The sequence below is a fragment of the Phascolarctos cinereus genome, unplaced genomic scaffold (genome assembly GCF_003287225.1).
Source record: "Phascolarctos cinereus isolate Bilbo 61053 unplaced genomic scaffold, phaCin_HiC Scaffold_14;HRSCAF=489, whole genome shotgun sequence".
Taxonomy (NCBI): domain Eukaryota; kingdom Metazoa; phylum Chordata; class Mammalia; order Diprotodontia; family Phascolarctidae; genus Phascolarctos; species Phascolarctos cinereus.
In genome coordinates, this window is record NW_027555458.1 from 10,554 (window position 1) to 31,819 (window position 21,266).

The following is a 21,266-nucleotide window of genomic DNA, read 5'->3' on the forward strand; positions in this document are numbered from 1 at the left end:
GAAAATTCCTGCTTCAGTACACTCTGAAAGTTTAGTGTAGTTAAATAAGATAGATGGCTGAACATTCACTGGGTAATCATGGTGGTTAGCAAGGTAGAGGTTCTTTGAGATTATCAGCACACAGGCAGGGACTTGTCCCACTCCAAAAAGAGGGTAAACAATGATTAGGTAAACTATACTGGGCTTTAATGGCATTCACTCAAAACACTTGGATTAAAGTTGCCAAGCCAGCAAGCTGCCATTTTGGATATCATTCCTACTACCTTTTTCCAAACAATACTTCTCTGACTAAGAGTCAGACTTTTTAATGAGGTAAAGCTTTGTTACCTTGTAGCCTTTGCCTGATGAATTAGGCCTGAGTCCTTCCTTCTTGAAGGGTATTTTGGATCTGCTGCTATATGACATCTCTGCTCCCGTTTCTTGGTTCTTCTTTAGTTGCTATACGAATAAGAATCATCAGTGATAAGCACAACATCAAAAAAAAGGGGTGTGAAGGCAGAGCCCCAAAGCTAGTCTATAGCACACACAAAATGGAAGGCAAGGGATGGACATAGACTGTATTCTCTCACCATCCCTCCAACTTAGCTCACAGCTTTTCTCTCTTTGTTTTTACTTACTCGTTCCTGCTTTTCTTTCTCTTTGTTCAAATGAAACATCTTCCACTGTTCCATCATATATTCTGTGAATTTCTGGCCATTCACCACAAAAGTCTCAGAATGTTCTTTTTCCCACATTTCAATCCGCGTTTTCAACTCCTCTTCCAGCTGAGGTTATTTAAAAAAAGGAAAGCTTATTATCAATAACTCGCTAACACGCTATTAATCTTGCTGTTCCAAAGGGTGACTTCTTCCATTCAGGGGTCGATTGTGCTATTTCAATATGTTTGTAACTCTAAGCAAAACATGAGAGCAAGACAGAATGTACATAAAATTGATCATTAGGGGGAAAAAGCCCCAGCTTATTTAGATAACACATGAGGGAGCAAAGAGAAATAAATTACATGCACTTCTAAGTTTTTGTTTTGTTTTGTTTTAATGGCACCTGATGCTATGGCATTCAGCAAAACCCAAGTCACAATGGTTGGATCTTCACAAGAATTCTAATGCCTGAGGAAGCTCCATCCTAAGAACATCTTTTGTGACCCAATGGACAACTCTAGTAAGGATAGCCTTCTTGAGAGGTATAATGTAGCATTCTATCTGTTTGGAGAAATTAATATAGGACTTGTTTCTTGGGCAGAAAACTTAAAAAAATTACTTAGTTAATTCATTTTTAGTTTTCAACATTCACTTCTATGAGAATGAAATTTTGAGTTTTAAATTTTCTCCCCCTCCCACCCTGCCTCCCTGCCTGCCTCCCTCCCCAAGATGGTGTGTAATCTGATATAGGGTCTACAGATATATTAAACACATTTTCACATTAGTCATGTTGTATAGAAGAATTAGAACCAATGTGAGGAACCATGAGAAAGAAGAAACAAAACAAAACCAAAAGAAAAAAAAGAATGCAAATAATATGCTTCCATTTGCATTCACACTCCATAATTCTTTCTCTGGATGTGCATAGTATTTTCCATCTTGACTCTTTTGCAGATGTCTTCGATCTTTGCACTGCTAAGAAGAGGTAAGTGTATCAAAGTTGCTCATCACATACTGTGACTGTTACTGTGTACAACGTTTTCCTGTTTCTGCTCACTTCACTCAGCATCAGTTCATGTAAGTTTTTCCAGGTTTTTCTGAAGTCCACCTGCTCATCATTACTTATGGAACACTAGTATTCCATTACATTCATATACCACAACTTGTTCTGCCATTCCCCAATAGATGAGCCTCCTCTCAGTTTCCAATTACTGACCACCACAAAAAGAGCTGCTGTAAATATTTTTGGTACACGTGGGTCCTTTTCCCATTTGTATGGCCTCTTTGGGATACAGACCAAGAAGTGGTATTGCTGGGTCAAAGGTATACAGTTTTATGGCCCTTTGGACATACTTCCAAATTGCTCTCCAGAATGGTTGGATTAGTTTATAACTCCATCAACAATGCATTAGTGTTCTAGTTTTCCCATATCCTCTCCAGCATTTATAATTTTCCTGTTTTATCATGTTATTCAACCTAATAGGTGTGATACACTACCTCAGAATTGTTTTGTTTTGCATTTATCTAATCAAAGTGATATAGAGCATTTCTTCCTCTGAAAACTGCCTGTTCACATCCGTTGACCATTTGTCATTTGGGGAATGACTTGTATTCTTATAAGTTTGACTCCGTTCACTACATATTTTAGAAATGAGGCCTTTATCAGAGACACTGGTTGTAAAAACTGTTTTCAAGCTTTCTGCTTCCCTTCTAATTTTGGTTGCATTGGCTTTGTTTCTGTGAAACCTTTTCCATTTAATGTAATCAAAATTATCCATTTTGCATTTCATAATGTTTTCTATCCCTTGTCTGGTCACAAATTCTTCCATTCTCCATAAATCTGACAGGTAAACTTCTTTGCTCTCCTAGTTTGCTTATAGTATCAGCCTTTGTATCTAAATTGTGAACCTATTCTGACTTTATCCTGGTATAGGGTGTAAGATATTGGTCTATGCCTCATTTCTGCCATACTATTTTCCGGTTTTCCCAGAAATTTTTGTCAAATCATGAGTTCTTATTCCAGAAGCTGGGGGCTTTGGGTTTATCAAACAGTAGATTACTGTAGTCACTGTTGGGCAGAAAACTTAAAGGACAGATTTTAAAAGGCATTTTTTGGTGTTTTCTTTTTTGTCACCTTTATTTCTGAATGTATCTCTCTCATTCTTTCCTCCTCCAGGAGTCATCCCTCATAACAAAGAAAAAAATGGGTGGGGTGGGGAGGAGTGCAAAGCAATTCAACAAAACCAACCAAGACATCAACCAACTGGAGAGTACCACACCTAAAAAACCCCACTGGTACAAAGAAAAAAAAAGGACGTTCAGGGACCTTTTCTTAACTCTTTTTCCAGGCCAAGTTTGGTCATTGTCATTAAGCAGTGTTCAACTAGAAAATTTTGTTCTTTCTATTGATGTTGTTGTAATCAGTGTGTGTTGTTTTCCTTATTCTGCTTTTATCAAAGCTCGATTTTGAAATGAAGGACCTTTCGTGTAAAACATGAAGAGCACTCCAAAAAGCATTGTCTACCTTAAAGAGTGTTTTTTGTAGCTTGGCTCCATGCTTTTCTTCTTTTAAGAGATTTCCACCACGGTTCCTAAATCGGCTTGGATCTGAAGCTTTTCTCTGTGGAGACAACATTTTTTTTTAAATTGATTTTATTCTGAATTCTAGAAATAAAACAACCATTTCTGTAACATATTAGAATAGAAAAAACATGACTGCACATGAAACTGCAAATCTATGATGTACAACTTGCTATTCCTTTAAAATATGTATTAAAGCTATCATGTAACTTTTTTTTTTTTTTTCTTTCCTCACTGCCCCAGACCTAGAGATGGCTACCATTAGAAACAAATAAGTATTTTTATGTAAAATAATTCTATACATACTTCTATTTATCAGTTCTTTTTCTGGATGCAGATAGCATCTTCCTTCATAGGTCATGTGTAGTTAATATGGGTATTTATAAGAGTCAAAATACATTACTAGCTCCAAGTTGTTCTTAAAATAATATTGCTGTTAATGTATGCAATGTTCTCTTGGTTCTGCTCAATTTGTGCTTCATTATTTCATGCAAGTCTATCCATGTTTTTCAAAGATCATCAAACTCATCATTTCTTATAACAATAGTCATAAACCACAACTTGTTCAGCCATCCCCTAACTGATAAGCATCCCCATAATTTCCAGTTCTTTGCCACCACAAAGAGAGCTGCTATAAATACTTTGGAACATATAGGTTCTTTTCCTTTTTCTCTAAGTATCTTTGGAAATAGACCTAGTAATGGTATTGCAGGGTCAAACGGTATAGGCAGTCTAATAACTCTTTGGGCATAATTCCAGATTGCTCTTCAAAATGGTTAGATCAGTTCACAGTTACACCAACTATGAATTAGTGTCCCAATTTTTCCATATCTCCTCCAACATTTGGCACTTTCCTCTTCAATTATTTTGGCCAATTGGGTAGGTGTAAAATGATATCTCAAGATTATTTTAATTTTGATTTCTCTAATCAATCATGATTTAGAGCATTTTGTCATATGACTATACATTATTTCAATTTCTTTATTGGAAAGCTGCCTGTTCATATCCTTTGACCATTTATCAAGTGGGAAATAACTTGTATTTTTATACATTTGACAAAGTTCTGTATATATTTGAGATATCAGAACTTTATTTGAGAAACTATGTATAAAATTTTACCCCAATTTTCTGCTTTCCTTCTGATCTTGGCTACATTTGTTTTATTTGAACAAAACCTTTTTAACTTGATGTAACTGAAATTTTCCATTTTACACCTCATACTGCTCTCTATACCTTGTTTCTTCATAGATTGTTCACCTCTCCGTAAGCCTGATAGGTAATATATTCCATGTTCTTCAATCTTTCTTGTAATATCTCTCTTTCTATATAGGTCATGTATCCATTTTGACCTTATCTTGGGAAATGGTGTATGGTAATGGTCTATGCCCAATTTCTGCCGGACTACTTTTCAGCTTTTTCAACAATTTTGTACTAACTAATGAATTCTTCTCTCAAAAACATAAGTCTTCACACTTGTCAAACACACACGGTTATTACTAAAGTAATTTGCTGCTGTAAATGGAGACAATAAATTTTAATTAGAGCTACTATTTAAGCAATAAATCCAAACATAGAAGGAAGATTTAGTTCTTGGGAGTCCTTTAATTTCATAAAACCATACACCTCAGAAGCCAGAAATGTATTCCTTCCCTGCACTAACAACTAAGGTGCCAGAAAAGGAATCCAAAGTATTCCCAACCAGAACTCATCTTTAAATAGGTTCATGAGAAGTTACCAAGACATGGCTTGTGGAAATGAGGAGACTTAGGAGGCAAAACCAGGTTTCAGAAATCTCATTGCACCAAGGAATGGGGTTTCAGCAATTCTATTCAGCACAACTTATTACACTCTTCTTTTCTTGCCTTTCCCTCCCTCTCTCCCTCTAAAAAAGTACCTCAAATTCCAAGAAAAGCCTCCAGTTCTTTTCCCACTTCTGAATGCCTTCAAATAGTTCTTTGTGCAGCTCATAATATTGTTTCACCTTCACAATTTCTTCATCATGGAGCCTTAGCAAGATCTCTGTGTAGTTCTCTGTGTGAGGGAGATAAATAAGCCAAACTTTAAAATTCCTCTAAAGTCTTGCTAATCTTTCCTGTTTCCAATATAGCAAAATGCTCCAAATTTCCAAGTATAATGAGTCACTTACACTCTTCTCTTCTCACACCCTCACTTGATCCATTCCATCCCATATTTTTCAGCAAATTACCCTTCTCTCATCCCTACTTTCTCTCCAATCTTTCATTTCTCCCTGTCTGCTGTATGCTTTCCTGATGTCTACAAGCATGCTCATATCTCCTCCACCCTTAAACTCTCACTTGATACATCTATCTCTGCTGACTATTAACCTGTAGACCTCTCCTCTCTTTTGTAGCTAACCTCCTCAAGGAAGCTGTCTACAATCCATGTCTTCACTTCCTTTCCTCTTACGCTTAGCCACTCTGTCTTCTGACCTCATCATTCAATGCTCTCTAAAGTTATCTATGATCTTTTCATTTATTTGACTTTTAATATACTCCATAATATATATAAAACCAAAATTTAACCTTTGCTTTTTACAATTTTGAGTTCCAAATTCTCTTCCACCCTCCCCTTCCTTTCCCCTTTCCAAGAAAACAAGCAATTTGATAAATGTTATACATGTGTAGTCATGCAAAACATATTGCTATATTAGTCATGCTGTGAAAGAAAGCACAGTCAAAAAAAAAAGGAAAAAGAAAGAAAGTTTAAAGAAATAGTACGCTACCAGCTGCATTGAGATTCCATCAGCTTTTTTCTCTGGAGGTGGATAGCATTTTTCATCAGAGGTCTTTTAGAAGTGTCTTGGATCACTGTATTGCTAAGGATAGCTAAGTCATTCACAGGTGATCATCATACAACATTGTTGTTACTATGTACAATGTTCTCCTGGTTCTGCCCACTTTACTTTGCATCAGTTCCTGTAAGTCCAGGTTTTTGTGAAAGCATCTTGCTCATCATTTCTTACAGCACAATAGTATTCAATTGCAATCATATGACTTCTTAACTGCCAAATCTAATAGCCATTTCTCAATCTTCATCTTTCTTGACCTCTCTGTCATCTTTAACAGTATCAACCCACCCTCCTCTCCTAGATATTCTTTTCTCTCTAGGTTTTCATTACACTTCTCTCTCTTGGTTCTCTTTCTAACAGTTTGACTGATTTCAGTTCTTGTTAGATCTTCATCCAGTTTGTACCCACTATCAGTGGGTATCCCCTAAAGTCTCTATTCCGGGCAATCTTCTCCCTCTATATTTTTGATTGATGATCTCATCAGTTGTCACAGATTCAATTATCATCTCTATGCCAATGATTCTCAAATCTATTTTATCCAGTTCTAAAAGTCTCTCTGAACTTCCATTCTCGTATCTCCAACTGCCTCTTGGATATTTTGAACTAGATGTCAACTCAGCTTGGCCAATACTGAACTGATTATCTTTCTTCTTCATCTTCCCTCAAACTCTCCCTTCTTCTAAACTCACCATCCTCTCACCTACCAGTACCATGATTCCTCACTTTCTCATCTCCCAATATCCCATACTTTGCCAAATCTTGTCAATTCTAATTTCATATCTTTCATGTACATGCCTTTCTCTCCTCTAACACTGCCAATACCCTACTGCAATCCCTCATCACATCACACCTAGACTACTGCAATGGCCTTCTGGACTCCCTATCTCCAGTCTCTTCCCCACTCCAGTCAATCCTTCACTCAGCCATCTGAGTGATCTTCCTAAAGAGCAATTCTTTGTTATCTCCTCTTCAATGAAATTCAATAAAGTCACACCAATGGATCCCTTTACTTCCAGGATCAAACAGAATAGGCCCTGTTTGCCTTTGAAAACTCTTCATAACCTGGCCCTTACCCACCTTTCCAGTTTTATTATCCCTTATTCTCTTCCATGTAGTCTATGGTCCAGTGACACTGGTTTCCTCATTTTTCCTCAAACGAGACTCTCCCTCTCAGGGGGTGAAGCCAAGATGGCAGAGTAAAAGCAGTACCTTGCTTGAGCTCTCCCCCAAACCCCACCTAATAGTTGTAAAAAAAATGGCTCTAAACAAATTCTAGAGCAGTAGAACCCACAAAAAGACAGAGTGAAATAAATTTCCAGCCCAAGAAAACCTGGATGGTTGATAAGAAAGGTCTGTTGTGCCGGGATGGTAGAGGAGCACAGTTCAGCATGGGCCAGGTAGGCAAAAACAGGCCCTCAGTTAACCTGGAGCATGCCTCAGGGGACTGAATCACAGGACAGTTGTAGCGGTTTCCAGACTTCTCAACTCACAAATGGCAAAGACAACTTAGAAGATCAGTAGGAAAGGTCTGTTGGACCTTGATGCGAGAGGAGAGCAGTCTGGCCTCAGTCCTAGTACAGCCCCTTGGAGGCAGCTGCTTCTGGAACTGTTGACCCATAGACAGTGGGAGGATTGAGTGGCTGATCAGAGAATGATTGCAGGGATCTCTTTGCTGGTGCTGAGGCAGGATTCTCTTGCTTTGCCGATACTTGGATCTGAGTTGCAGCTCTGAATGGTGGTCCTGGGGTGAAGAGGACCATTGGTGTGGTACAGCTTTTGGCAATGATGGAGAGAGAATCATCTTCACAGTTCCAAGGCAGAAAAGAGTGTTTATGGTCACTCATGGACTACAGTACATGCCAGGAATGGAGTAAACACCTCACCTTTGATCATTTAGAAAGAACTGAAAATTTACAGGTCCCTAGAATTATCTCTGAAAACTGCTGCAAAAAAACCCTGAAGCTTGGGACAGTGCATTCTCCAAACTGGAAGCAGACCCCTACCTTAACAAAGAGTTTAAAACTCAAGTAATTGGGTGAGAACATGAATAGGCAGCATGGAAAAAAAAACTTAGTCCATAAAATCTTACTTTGGTGGCAAAGAAGATCAAAACATGCAGCCAGAAGAAGACAACAGAGTCAAATCTCCTACATCCAAAGACTCCAAGAAAACAAAACAAAACAAAAAATATATATATATATTATATTATATATATATATATATATATATATATATATATATATATATATATATATATATATATATATATATATGAATCAGTTCCAGGCCATGGAAGAGCTCAAAAGGATTTTGAGAAGCAAGTAAGAGAAGTAGAGGAAAAACTGGGAAGAGAAATGAGAGTGATGGAAGAAAATCAAAAATAAGTCAACAGCTTCCTAAAGGGGACCTAAAAAATACTGAAGAAAATAACACCTTAAAAATGGACTAACCCAAATGGCAAAAGAGGTCCAAATGCCAATGAGGAGAAGAATGCCTTAAAAAGCAAAAATGGCCAAATGGAAAAGGAAGTCCAGAAGTTCACTGAAGAAATTAATTCCTTAAAAATTAGAATGGAACAAATGGAAGCTAGTGACTTCATGAGAAATCAAGACACTGTAGAACAAATCCAAAAAAAGGAAAAAATAGAAGACAACGAATGTGAAATATCTCATTGGAAAAACAAGTGACCTGGAAAATAGATGCAGAAGAGATAATATTAAAATTATTGGACTACCTGAAAGCCATGATCAAAAAAGGGGCCTAGACGTCATCTTTCAAGAAATTGTCAAGGAAAACTGCCCTCATATTCCAGAACCAGAGGGTAAAATAGAAATAGAAACAATGCACAGATCACCTCCTGAACGAGATCCCAAAAGGAAAACTCCAGGGAATATTATAGACAAATTCCAGAGCTGCCAAGTCAAGGAGAAAATATTGCAAGCAGCCATAAAGAAATAATTCAAGTATTGTAGAAATGCAATCAGGATAACAAGATTTAGTGGTTTCTATGTTAAGGGATCAGATGGCTTGGAATAAGATATTCCAGAAGTCTAAGGAACTAGGATTACAACCAAGATTCACCTACCCAGCAAAACTGAGTATAATGCTTCAGGGGAAAAAAATTGACATTCAGCGAAATAGAGGACTCTCAAACATTCTTGATGAAAAGACTAGAGCTAAATAGAAAATTTGGTTTTCATATACAAGACCCATGAATAAGTAAACAGGAAAGAGAAATCATAAAGGACTTATTAAAGCTGAACTGTTTACATTCTTACATGGAAAGATGATATTTGTAATTCATGGGACCCTTCTCAGTATTAGGGTAATTGTAGGGAAAACATAGATAGATCGATAGATAGATAGATAGATAGATAGATAGATAGATAGATAGGTAGATAGATAGACAGACAGACAGATATAGGTATATGTATAGACAGAGGACACAGAATGAATTGAAGATGAAGGGATGATATCTAAAAAATAAAATCAAGGAGTGAGAGAGGATTATACTGGGAGAAAGAGAAAGAGAGAGGTAGAATGGGGTAAATTATCTCACATAAAATAGACAAGAAAAAGCTTTTACAGTGGAGGGGAAGTGGAAGAAAGTGAGAGAGAATGAGTGCATCTTAATCTCATCAGATTTGGCTTAAGGAGGGAATAACATACACACTCAATTGGATATAGAAATCTATTTTACCCTTTAGGAAAATAAGGGGGAAGGGGTAAGCAGAACCAAACACTTTTGAGGAGGAACAGAGTCTAAGGAGAGAATAGAATAAATGGCAGGTAGGATAGGATGACTGGAAATATAGTTTTTCACAACATGACTACTACGGAAGTATTTTGCATGACTACACATATATAACCTGTATCAAGTTGCTTGCATTCTCAATGACGGTGGGTGAGGAGGGAGGAAGGGGGGAAATTTGGAACCCAAAGTTTTAAAAACAAATGTTAAAAATTGTTTTTATGTATAACTGGGAAATAAGATACATAGGTAATGGGGTATAGAAATCAATCCTGCCCTACAGGAAAATTGAAGGGGAAGGGGATAAGAGAAGGGGGAGATAGAAGGGAGGACAGATTAGGGGAAGGGATATTCAGAATGCACACTGTCTTGGGGTGGGGGAAGGGATGATATGGAGAGAAAATTTGGAACTCAAAATCTTGTGGAAGTGAATGTTGGAAACTCAAAATAAATAAATAATTTTTAAAATGACGCTCCCTCTCTCCACTCTAGGCATTTTTATTGGCTCTTTCTCCCTCTTCATCTCTGCCTCATGGTTTCCCTGGTTGCCTTCAAGTCTCAGCTAAAATCCCACTTTCTACAAGAAGCCTTTCCCTTTAATGCTAGTACATTCCCTCAGTTTGCATTGGATATTGCTTGTACATAATTGTTTGCATGTTGTTTCTTCCATTAGTTGTGAGGTCCTTGAGGGCAAAGACTGTTTTTTTGTCTTTCTTTGCAACCCCAGTGTTTAACACAGGGCACATGACAATCACTCTCTAAACTAACTTTAATAAAAAAACAATAATCACCATATGACTGAAAAGCTTTTAATGGTTCTCTACTCACAGAATAAAGTCCATATTCTTTTATTCATCCTTCTAGGGCCAGGAAAATGCTATATATATAATTATGTATACGCACATATATACACATACATACACATTCTCTCTCTATATATATACGTGTACATATAGATACATAAATACATATATGTATATATATACACATATATGAAGTAAATATGATTGATTTCCTTTGTGTTTTATTTTATGCAGTTAAAAACGCTATTTCGATTAAGGGTCCATAGACTTCAGATTGCCATAAAGGTCCATGACACAAAGGTTAAGAACGCATGTTCTAAACCCTCTAATGGCACAGCCTTACCTTTCCCACTCCTCCCCTAAATAGATAATGCTATGTTCAATCTAACCTCCATGCTTTCCTTCATACTATATCTATTCTACCCTTTCTATCGAAATACTATCCATCCTTTAAAGCCCAGGTCAAACACTATCTCCTGCTTTCAGGTCTCCCCTGTTACTTCGTCTCAGTTACTATTTGTGTAGCATTTAATTGTACTATTACTTTTTTATGAAATCACATACTCCCTTCTATTTTCTATGGTTATTCCCTGATATTAATCGTGTTTACATGTTAGCCATCTCTCTCCAATGAAAATATAAGCTCCTTAAGGGTAGGACCCAAGTTTTCTAAATTTCTTTTGCATCCCCTGCCTCAGGATTAAGCACAGTAGCATATCAGAAACTTGACAAAAATAGATGCTTGGGTGTATCATCCCAGGTGGCCAGCTACATTGAGAGATTCAAGAGGGAAAAGTTTCCTACTCCTTTCCTACTCTGTCATATAATTTCTATAGGAAATGCTTCAAATGAGAAAAACTGCAGATCACTTCCAACAGCCTTACAAACTGTCATCTGTACAAGAATACCAATTTACATTGATAACAAGAAAAATAATCTGACCTGAATTCTTTTTCAAACACATGTTCTTCTCAGATCTGGCTTATAGAAGTGCAGCAGCAAGCAGGCAAGCCTAGGTTGATATAGTTCCCGTACTAACCGTTATAGTAATGTGTAAAGGCTGCTTTCTGCTGTTGGCTGTAAAAGCATTTTTCCCAATATAGTGCCAGCTCCACCCTGATTGCTTCAATCATTTTCTTCAAGTTCTGAATCCTCAAATCCTCCAACCGATCCACTTCTAACTGTAGCTGCAAAGGGGAGAACTGTCCAAAAAGTGCTTCTCTTTTTTCTCGAGAACAGATTTAACATTAGTTTTATGCCAAGCTTCTTCTGTTTAGTCAAGCCTCAGTTTAGAGTTTGATTTCACCTAATCATCTACCAAGTTTTCAGGGCTCAAATTAACAGGCAAGAGCACTGGCAATAAAAGGTTAGTTCATAATTCAAGGTATTCAATGACTCAAAAGTATGTTCTAAGATGGTTTCTAAGAATGAATCTATAAAAGAGGGACACTGGGGCAGCTAGGTGGCACAGAGGATAGAGCTCCAGGCTTGGATTCAGGAGGACCTGAGTTCAAATCCGGCCTCAGACACTTGACACTTACTAGCTGTGTGACCCTGGGCAAGTCACTTAACCCCATTGCCTAGGCAAATAAATAAATGAAAAACAAACAAACAAACAAATAAACAAACAAATAAATGAAAGACGGTCATTAGTTTCCTAAGTCTTCCATAATTTTCAGAGGATAGTAAACAAAACCCAGAAAGTCATAGAGACAAATATATGGCCTCCTTGCCAAAACTGATGGAAAAACATAGAAACTTCTGTTATAGAAGTTGACAATCTATGGTATACACACAAAAGATAATGCATCCCATTCCCCTGGCACAAAAGATGTCTCACAGGTCAGAGGTCAGACGGCAACAAGCAATCCTTTCTTTCTGCCATGTCTGACACACTAAGGAAAAGAATCAGAACGTTGACATACCAAGACAGAAAGGTTGCCCATGTCTGGCCTATTATATTTTCTTACCACTTTTCTGATCATGGCCTTTGGCCCAGTGATGGACATGGCCAGAGCTTCTCTCTCCCGGGTAGGTATTTGTAACCAGAGCCAAAGTTCCCTGATTCGACAGTGTAGCCCTTTACACACAACTTCATTCTCAGCTTTTTCCTTTTCTAGCTGCAACAAAGAAAATGCATTCCTAATCAAAGTAAAGTACCTCCTTTTAAAAGAGAAATAGCTGAAGATGTTGAAGCAACAAGGCAGAAGACAGGAGTGGGTGTCTGAAATCTGATCAGCTGAAAAGAGAGTGAATTAATGAAAACAAGTTAAGGACTTCCAATGCACCAGGCACTGGGCATCTAAATACGAGCAAGCATGGCAGTCACTGCTCTCAAGGAGCTTATGTTCTGATGTGGTAAGGTAACACATAAAAGGGAGGCAGAAGGAGGAGAGAAATGCGTGACTGGCAACATGGTTTGGAAATGGTTGGAAGTGCTCTGGAGGCCTGATAATTCCAGGACTTCAGGCAACATATGACATAAGTTCACCTACTGGGGCAGCTAGTTTGGCACAGTGGATAGAGCACCGGCCTTGAAGTCAGGAGGACCTGAGTTCAAATATGGCCTCAAACACATAATACTCACTATCTGTGTGACTCTGAGCAAGTCACTTACCCCAATTATCTCACAAAAAAAAAAGTGGACCTATCAAGAGCCAGAATCCTAGGGACAGAAACCACATTCCAGTAGCAAGGGGTTGAGGCAACATGGTTTGGAAGTAGCTAGGAAGTGAAAATTGGCTAGGAGTTGGGTTCCTGTTTAAGGCCTTTCAGACAATAGTTCAGTGTTGCTTCTGTTTGTATTAAGGCTTTACAGAAATATTAACTAGAATCCAAGGCAGCTGAGCAAGCTGGTGAAAAAGACTGGAAGCTTACTATAAATAAAGTTCTATCAGGAGCCCACAGGTGGTGAATGGGTGGGAGCAAACAACTATTCACCAAGAGTTAGTTACAAGAACAAAACTTCCCACAAGTTTGAAGAACATGGAGAATTTTGTAATATGGAGAATTTTGTGATAAATGGAGAAAATAACATGCCGTTTAGCTGCCAGTGTCATGTGTACATGCACAAACTGCACGTTGTTCCCCCTATCAGAGGATACGGTAAAAGGGCTAATGGCATACCTCTTTCCAGGTATTCAGCAAGCATTTATTGAGCACCTACTAGATGTGAGGAATAATTTTAAAAAAAAGAGTGAAACAATCCCGATTCTCAAGGAACTTATATTGCAAGGTGTCAGGGCAAATGAAGTGTTCCTGGAAAGAATGAGAAGAAGTGCTTCAAAAGAGAATAAAAACAGCAAGAGGCATAACGGAATACTATCCTGTGTGGGGAGGTTCATGGATGTAAAAAAGTGACATGGCAGGGGGAAAGAGGGAAGACTTCATCGTTTTGAGCTCTGCAATAGATAACAATGCTCTTTCCACAGAGCAAGGATCTTGACCCTCTCAGAGGCAAACAGCTCTTTGTGTTCTGCTCTAAAGGAAGGATGATGTGCAACTGCTGTGTCGCCAAGAGAAGAGTTCTAATTAGAGGAAGAAGAAATTGGACTTCCTGCTGAGGGGTACACTAACCACAAATAATTCAGAGGTAAATTGAATATATAGAAACATTGTGGTAATGGCTAAAGTATTAGGATCAGGAAGATTATCAAGTTCACTTAAACTCTGCCTTAATTTCCTCAAGAGATTTGTAAAATGCTCTGTAAATGTTAAGGAACTGTATAAATACAAGCTATTATCATTATCACTGCCTTCTTCTAGCAGTTCACATAAGGATAAATCATAGTGAGAAAAGTGGCTCAAACAAACATACCAAAGTCTAAAGTAACTGGTGAATATGACAGTTAAACCATCATTAGTGATCTCTTAAAATTACTGAAACAGAGATACTACAAAATTGGAAATCAGCAGATTTCCCAGTTTACCCTCCAAAACAGGATAGTCTTCAAAATATGTTAGCAAACTTGACTTTGATGCCTGGGAAAATTCCAGAAAGTATTTGAAAAAAAAAGATTCTTTTTTATCATGATCTTGACAAACATCAACAAACATGGATATTTCCATTAAATAAGGAACAGAAAAAAGGATTGTGTAGGAAATTGTGTATCTCTATTACATACAGCTTATTTCTTCAAATATGTATACTTACATATATATATATATATATACATATATATATATGTATATATATATACATGTATATATATACATATATATGTATATATATACATATATATGTATATATGTATATATGTATATGTATATATGTGTATATATATATGTATATATATATACGTATATATATGTATATATATACATATATATGTATATATATGTATATATATATACATATATATATATATATGTATATATATGTATATATATATATATATATATACATATATATACATATATATGTATATATATGTATATATATGTATATATATGTATATATATGTATATATATACATATATATACATATATATATGTAAAATTCAACATGATAGTACAAGACGGCCATGCTCCCTATTGAAATTCTCCAACATCTGTCATTTTGCTTTTTTTTCTTAACTTGCCAATCTGATGGGTGTGAAGTAGAACCTCAGAGTTGCTTTAATTTGCATTTCCCTAGTTATTAGTACAAGACAGCTAGGTGGTGCATGGATAGAACACTGGATTGAGAATCAGGAAGATTCATCTTCCTGAATTCAAATCTGACCTCAGACACTTACTAGTTGTGTGACTCCCAGCAAGTCATTTAACTCAGTTTGTCTCAGTTCCTCATCTATAAAAATGAGCTGGAGAATTAATGGCAAACCTCTCTAGTATTTTCCCTAATAAAACATCAAAATAGAGTCATGAAGAGTTGGACATGACAGAAATGACTGAACAACAGCAACAGCACAATAATTGGTGATTTGAAGCATTTTTTCATGTGGTTATGTAGACCATTTGTCATCCTTCTAATTTTAACTGCATTTTGTTACAATTTTATGGAATCAAAATTATCCATTTCCATGGATCTTCTATGCTCCACTCTATCTCTTGTCTGGTCTTGAACTTTTCACCTAGAGTTGAGAAAAGTGTTTTCTTCATTTCTCCTCTAATTGATTTATGATGGGACCTTATATATCTAGGTCTGTTCATTTGGAGCTTGTTGAAGTACATGGTGTGAGATCTTGGTCTAAACTTGTTTTCTGCTAGACTGTTTTCTATTTTTCTCAGTAGTTTTTATCAAATACTGACACCTTATTCCAATAGTTGGGGTCTTTGATTGAATATCCCTCTTTTATCCTCTACCAAGAGAACCATTTCTTATGACAACAAAATCAAAATGAAAAGGGAAATAAAGCATATCTATAAAATTAATGAAAAAAGGTGTGGTAGCGAACATAATGAATTTGAAGTGAGAGGACTGAAATTCTAACTCTGCTACTTACTGCCTGTGTGACTTAGGTATGGGCCTTCCCCATGTCTCATCTGTAAAATAAAGGGTTTGAACTAGAGGGCCTTTTACCTATAGATCTATGATGCTATGATCCCATCAACAGTCTGGCAGGATATGTAATGCTCCATATCCATAGTCCCACACCTCTGCAAAGGGAGGGAAGTATATTTTCTCATCTCTTTGAGAACAAGCTTCATACAATACTTACATAGCATTCAGTATTGTTTTTAATCTTCCCACTTACATGATTGTAGTCATTCTGTATGGTTTTCCGGTTTCTGCTCCTTTCACTCTGCATCAACAGTTCATGTAAGTGTTCCCACAATTCTTTCAATTCTTCTTACTAAATTCTTCATATTCATCATATCTTACAATGTAGTAACATTCCATTATGTTTTTGTACCACAATTTGTTTAGACATTCTTCAAATAACGGCTATTTTGTTTCTACTTCTTTTCTACCACAGAAAGTTCAGCCAACATGGCTGATGTGAAACTGTTTCACAAGACATTACCTGTATAGTTGATATCATATTACTTGCTTTCTCAATGGGTGGGGGAGGGAATTTGGAACTCAAAACTTTTTTTTAATATTAAAAATAAAATTTTTAAAATTTAAAATGAAAAACAATGTTCTACTCTGTATAAGTTGTTAGATATGGAGTTTTTTGAAAAATCATTGACTTTGGGGGCGGATCCAAGATGGCGGAGTGAAAGCAGTGACTTGCTTAAGCTCTCCCCAAACCCCTCCAAATACTTATAAAAAATGGATCTAAACAAATTCTGAAGCAGCAGAATCCACAAAAAGACAGAGTGAAACAAATTTCCAGACCAAGACAACCTGGATGATTGATTAGAAAGGTGTATCGAGCCGGGCTGGGAGTGCAGCCCAGCACAGTGTGGGAGCACAGACCTCAGCGAAACTGGAGCAGGCCTCAGAGGACTGAATCTCAGACAGCTGTGGAGGTTTCCAGACTCCTCAACCTACTAATGCCAAAGACAATTTAGAAGGTCAGTGGGAAAAGTCTGTTTCTGTCGGTGCTGAGAAAGGAAGGCGGAGTCTCAGTTTCATTCCCTAAAATTGTGGTTGGGGGGGAAGCTGCTTGCTGAGCTTCCGGCCCACAGACTGAGGGGGAATCCAGTGGCTGATCAGAGAGGGATTGCAGGGATCTCTTTGCCAGTGCGGAGGCAGGAATCTCTTGCTTTGTCCGTGTTTGGATCTGGGTCACCATTCTTGGAGGCGATGCTGGGGTGAGGAGGAATTCTGGTATGGTGGAGCTTGTAGTGGCTGTGGAGAGGAACCCTTCCTCACAGTTACAGGACAGAAAGGAATACTTGTGGTCACAGGCCAGGAAAGGAGTAAATACCTCGCCCCTTATCATACCACCTTGGAAGAACTGAAAATTTAGAGGTACCTACAAGTATCTCTGAAAACAGCTGCACAAACCCCTGAAGCTTAGGACAGTAAATTCTCCACATTGGAAGCAGACTCTTACCTTAACAAAGAGTTTAAAACTCCAGTAATTGGCCAGGATCATGAGCAAGCAGCACAAAAAGAGTCAGACTACATTATCTTACTTTGGTGACAAAGAAGAACAAAATATACAACCAGAAGAAGACAATCTTACATCCTACATCCGAAGCCTCCAAGAAAAACATGAATCAGTCCCATGGCTTGTGAGAGGTCAAAGGGGATTTTGAGAAGCAAGTAAGGGAAGCGAGGAAAAACTGCAAAGAGAAATGTGAGTGATGCAAGAAAATCATGAAAAACAAGTCAACAGCTTGCTAAGGAGACCGAAAAAAATACTGAAGAAATTAACACCTTAAAAAATAGCCTAACCCAAATGGCAAAAGAGGTCCAAAAAGCCAATGAGGAGAAAAATGCCCTAAAAAGAAAAATTGGCCAAATGGAAAAGGAAGTCCAAAAGATCACTGAAGAAAATACTTCCTTAAAAATTAGAATATAGCAATTGGAAGCTAGTAAGTTTATGGGAAATCAAGACACTGTAAAACAAATCCAAAAGAATGAAAAATTAGAAAACAGTGTGAACTATCTCATTGTAAAAACAACTGACCTGGAAAATAAATCCAGGAGAGAGAATTTAAAAAATTATTGGACTGTCTGAAAGCAATGATCAAAACCAGAGCCTAGACATCATCTTTCAAGAAATTATCAAGGAAAACTGCCCTGATATAGTAGAACCAGAGGGCAAAATAGAAATTGAAAGAATCCACAGATCTCCTCCTGAAAGAGATCCCCAAAGGAAAACTCCTACGAATATTATAGTCAAAATCCAGAGTTCCCAGGTCAAGGAGAAAATATTACAAGCTGCCAGAAGGAAAAAATTCAAGTACTGTGGAAACACAATCAGGATAACACAAGATTTAGCAGCTTCTACATTAAAGGGCTACAGGGCATGGAATATAATATTCCGGAGGGCAAAGGAGGTAGGATTACAACCAAGAATCACCTACCCAGCAAAACTGAGTATAATCCTTCAGGGGAAAAAATGGTCATTTAGTGGAATAGAGGACTCTCAAGCATTCTTGATGAAAAGACCACAGCTGAATAGAAAGTTTGACTTTCAAATACAGGACTCCAGTGGAACATGAAGAGGTAAACCGGAAAGAGAAATCATTAGGGACTTATTAAGATTGAACTGTTTACATTCCTGCATGGAAAGATAATATTTATAACTCATGAGACCTTTGTCTGTATTACGGTAGTTGGAGGAAAAAAAATATATGTATGTATAGGTAGATAGATAGATAGAAGGCACAGGGTGAGTTGAAGATTAAGGGGTCATATCTGAAGAATAAAATTAAGGGATGATGGAGGATTATACTCAGAGAAGAAGAAAGGGAGAGGTAGAATGGGGTAAATTATCTCACAAAAAAGAAAAACAGAAAAGAAAAGTCTCTTACATTGGAGGGGAAGCAGGCGAAGGTGAGAGGGAATGAGTAAATCTTATTCTCATAGGATTTGGCTTAAGGAGGGAATAACATACACATTCTGTTGGGTATGGAGATTTGTCTTACCCTACAAAAAACAGGGGGAGAAGGGGACAAGAGAGCAGGGGGATGATAGAGAGGAGGGCCGATTGGAAAAGGGTGTAATCAGAAGTAAATACTTCTGAGGAGGAACAGGGTCAAAAGAAAGAATAGAATAAATGGGAGGGCAGAATAGGATTAAGGAAAATAGAGTTAGTTTTTCACAACATGTCTACTATGGAAGTGTTTTGCATAAGTGCACATGTACAACCTATATTGAGTTTCTTGCCTTTTCAATTAAGGTGGGTGGGGAGGGAGGAGGAGAGAAAATGTGAAACCTAAAGTTTTAAAACCGTGTGTCTAAAAAAAAGTTTTCACATGCTATTGGGAAATAAGAAATACAGGAAATGGGGTACAGAAGTCTATCCTGACCTACAGAAAAATAGAAGGGGAAGGGGATAAGAGAAGGGAGAAAGAAAGAAAAAAGGACAGACTAGGGGAAGGGATATTCAGAATGCATGCCATCTTGGGGTGGGGGAGGGTGAGACGGGCTGAAAATTTGGAACTCAAAAACTTGTGGAAATGAATGTTGAAAACTACAAATAAATAAATTTATATTTAAAAAAAAGAAAAGAAAAATCATTGACTTCCTTGGAGTACTTACTTAGCAGCAGGATCTCTACATTAAAGGGTATGAGCATTTTAGTCACTTTTTTCCCTCAGAAATTGTTTTCTTTTCTTTTTTTAAGGCAATTGGGGTTAAGTGACTTGCCCAGGGTCACACAGCTAGAAAGTGTAAAGCGTTTGGTCTGAGGCCAGATTTGAACTCAGGTCTTCCTGACTTCAGGGCTGGTGCTCTATCCATTGCACCACCTAGCTGGCCCCCAATTTTTTTTTCAAAATGATTAAACCAACTTTATTGTGCTTCTTCAACAGTGATTATTCCCATATTTTGTCACCTCTGCCAATTGCTGGGTTTTCATAGTTTTCTTTTTTCGAGGAAACCAGTTTGGAAACCTTAAAGAACTCTAGCAATGGAAATATTATCGTTTCTATTTTGGTTACAAGCTTGCCACTTTTGTATAAGGCGCAAAAAGAAATAAAAACAACCCAAGTTTCTAAAGTTAACATGAAACTACTGGGCCATACCGAGTAAACCCACATGTAGAAATAAAGCAAACATTGTCGATGTTCTAGCCGCAGCTCCTTTCCAAAGTTCTACACGCAAGTTACTAATATCTTGAATTTGCAGCGGTATACCTGTGAAAGCAGATTCTTTAGGGCTGTTATGTTCTCCAGTGACAGAAAAAAAGTCTCGTCATCCTATATACCACATCTCTCTCAAAATCCGTTTCTGGAGTGTGATCCAGATCTTCCATACAGAGTAGGATCTGCTTCTTTGCGCTAACAAATTCTTTCCGTCACCTTGCCTATAAAAGCAAATAAGTTATGAGGCACCTCAGAAGTGAGTGAAACACACAGACAGGAAGAATGTCAAGAAGCAATTATACCTTTGTTTCCTCCAGAGCTGCCAGGTGATTTCTGAACTGGTTCAGCTCCTCTATGCTGAGTACCGAGTCATTGTCAAGGCTGTATGGGAGCACACAAAGAATCTGACACAATTTGTGCTCTTGTTCTTGAAGTAGTTTCTGTTCTTGTACCCTTTCTTCTTTCTGTCTTTTCAATTCTTCTATCTGTGTTTGAAGATCGTTCTTTAGCTCCAAGATGGTAGTCTCCTTTCTTTCCTGTGCCAAATATCAGTGAATCAGAATAAAAACACTAAAAACAACCTTGCCAGAAGTAAAGGAAGGACAAGAGAGGGAAATTCTCAATTCGACTTATTTACAAGTTATCCCATAGCAATAGGGTTTTTTTGAGAGTTTCAGAGGTTTTTCAGAGAGATTCCCATAGAAGAAATAAAAAGTGTGGATATATAAGAGCATCATAGACTGTTTTTAATGAAACCAGAAAGAAGCTTGGTTTTGGTTAGTTCTAGGATGGGTCATTTAGCTTTTATGTGTTCTTCTTTAGGTGTGAGAGCAACTTAAAACCTCTGCTTTTGCTGGCTTAGTCTGGATTCATCCACGAAGCTATTTATAGCTTTGTCACATCCCTTTCTTCTGCCTTGTTATTCCTCTCTACTTTCCTCCTTTTTTAAAATACAGTGCCACCCACTCTCCACTTTGCATCTATGTCAGGAAGATTCCAGTTGATTGGCACATCCCTACCTGTGATATCAGAA

The 21,266-nt window shown here is 37.5% G+C and overlaps 1 protein-coding gene across 1 annotated transcript in view; it reads right to left on the reverse strand.

Annotated features, from left to right (window-relative positions):
* Positions 1–327: 327 nt before the first annotated feature.
* Positions 328–21,266, reverse strand: part of LOC110203799 (protein regulator of cytokinesis 1-like) — a gene marked incomplete at its 3' end in the record, with an annotated part of 37,860 nt that continues 16,921 nt past the window's right edge. Inside the window, 9 exon segments of the mRNA XM_078150634.1 lie at positions 328–438; positions 618–764; positions 3,163–3,258; positions 5,113–5,249; positions 11,621–11,768; positions 12,552–12,701; positions 20,285–20,349; positions 20,352–20,454; positions 20,536–20,769. Of these exon segments, the coding sequence (XP_078006760.1) occupies positions 328–438; positions 618–764; positions 3,163–3,258; positions 5,113–5,249; positions 11,621–11,768; positions 12,552–12,701; positions 20,285–20,349; positions 20,352–20,454; positions 20,536–20,769 (1,191 nt within the window).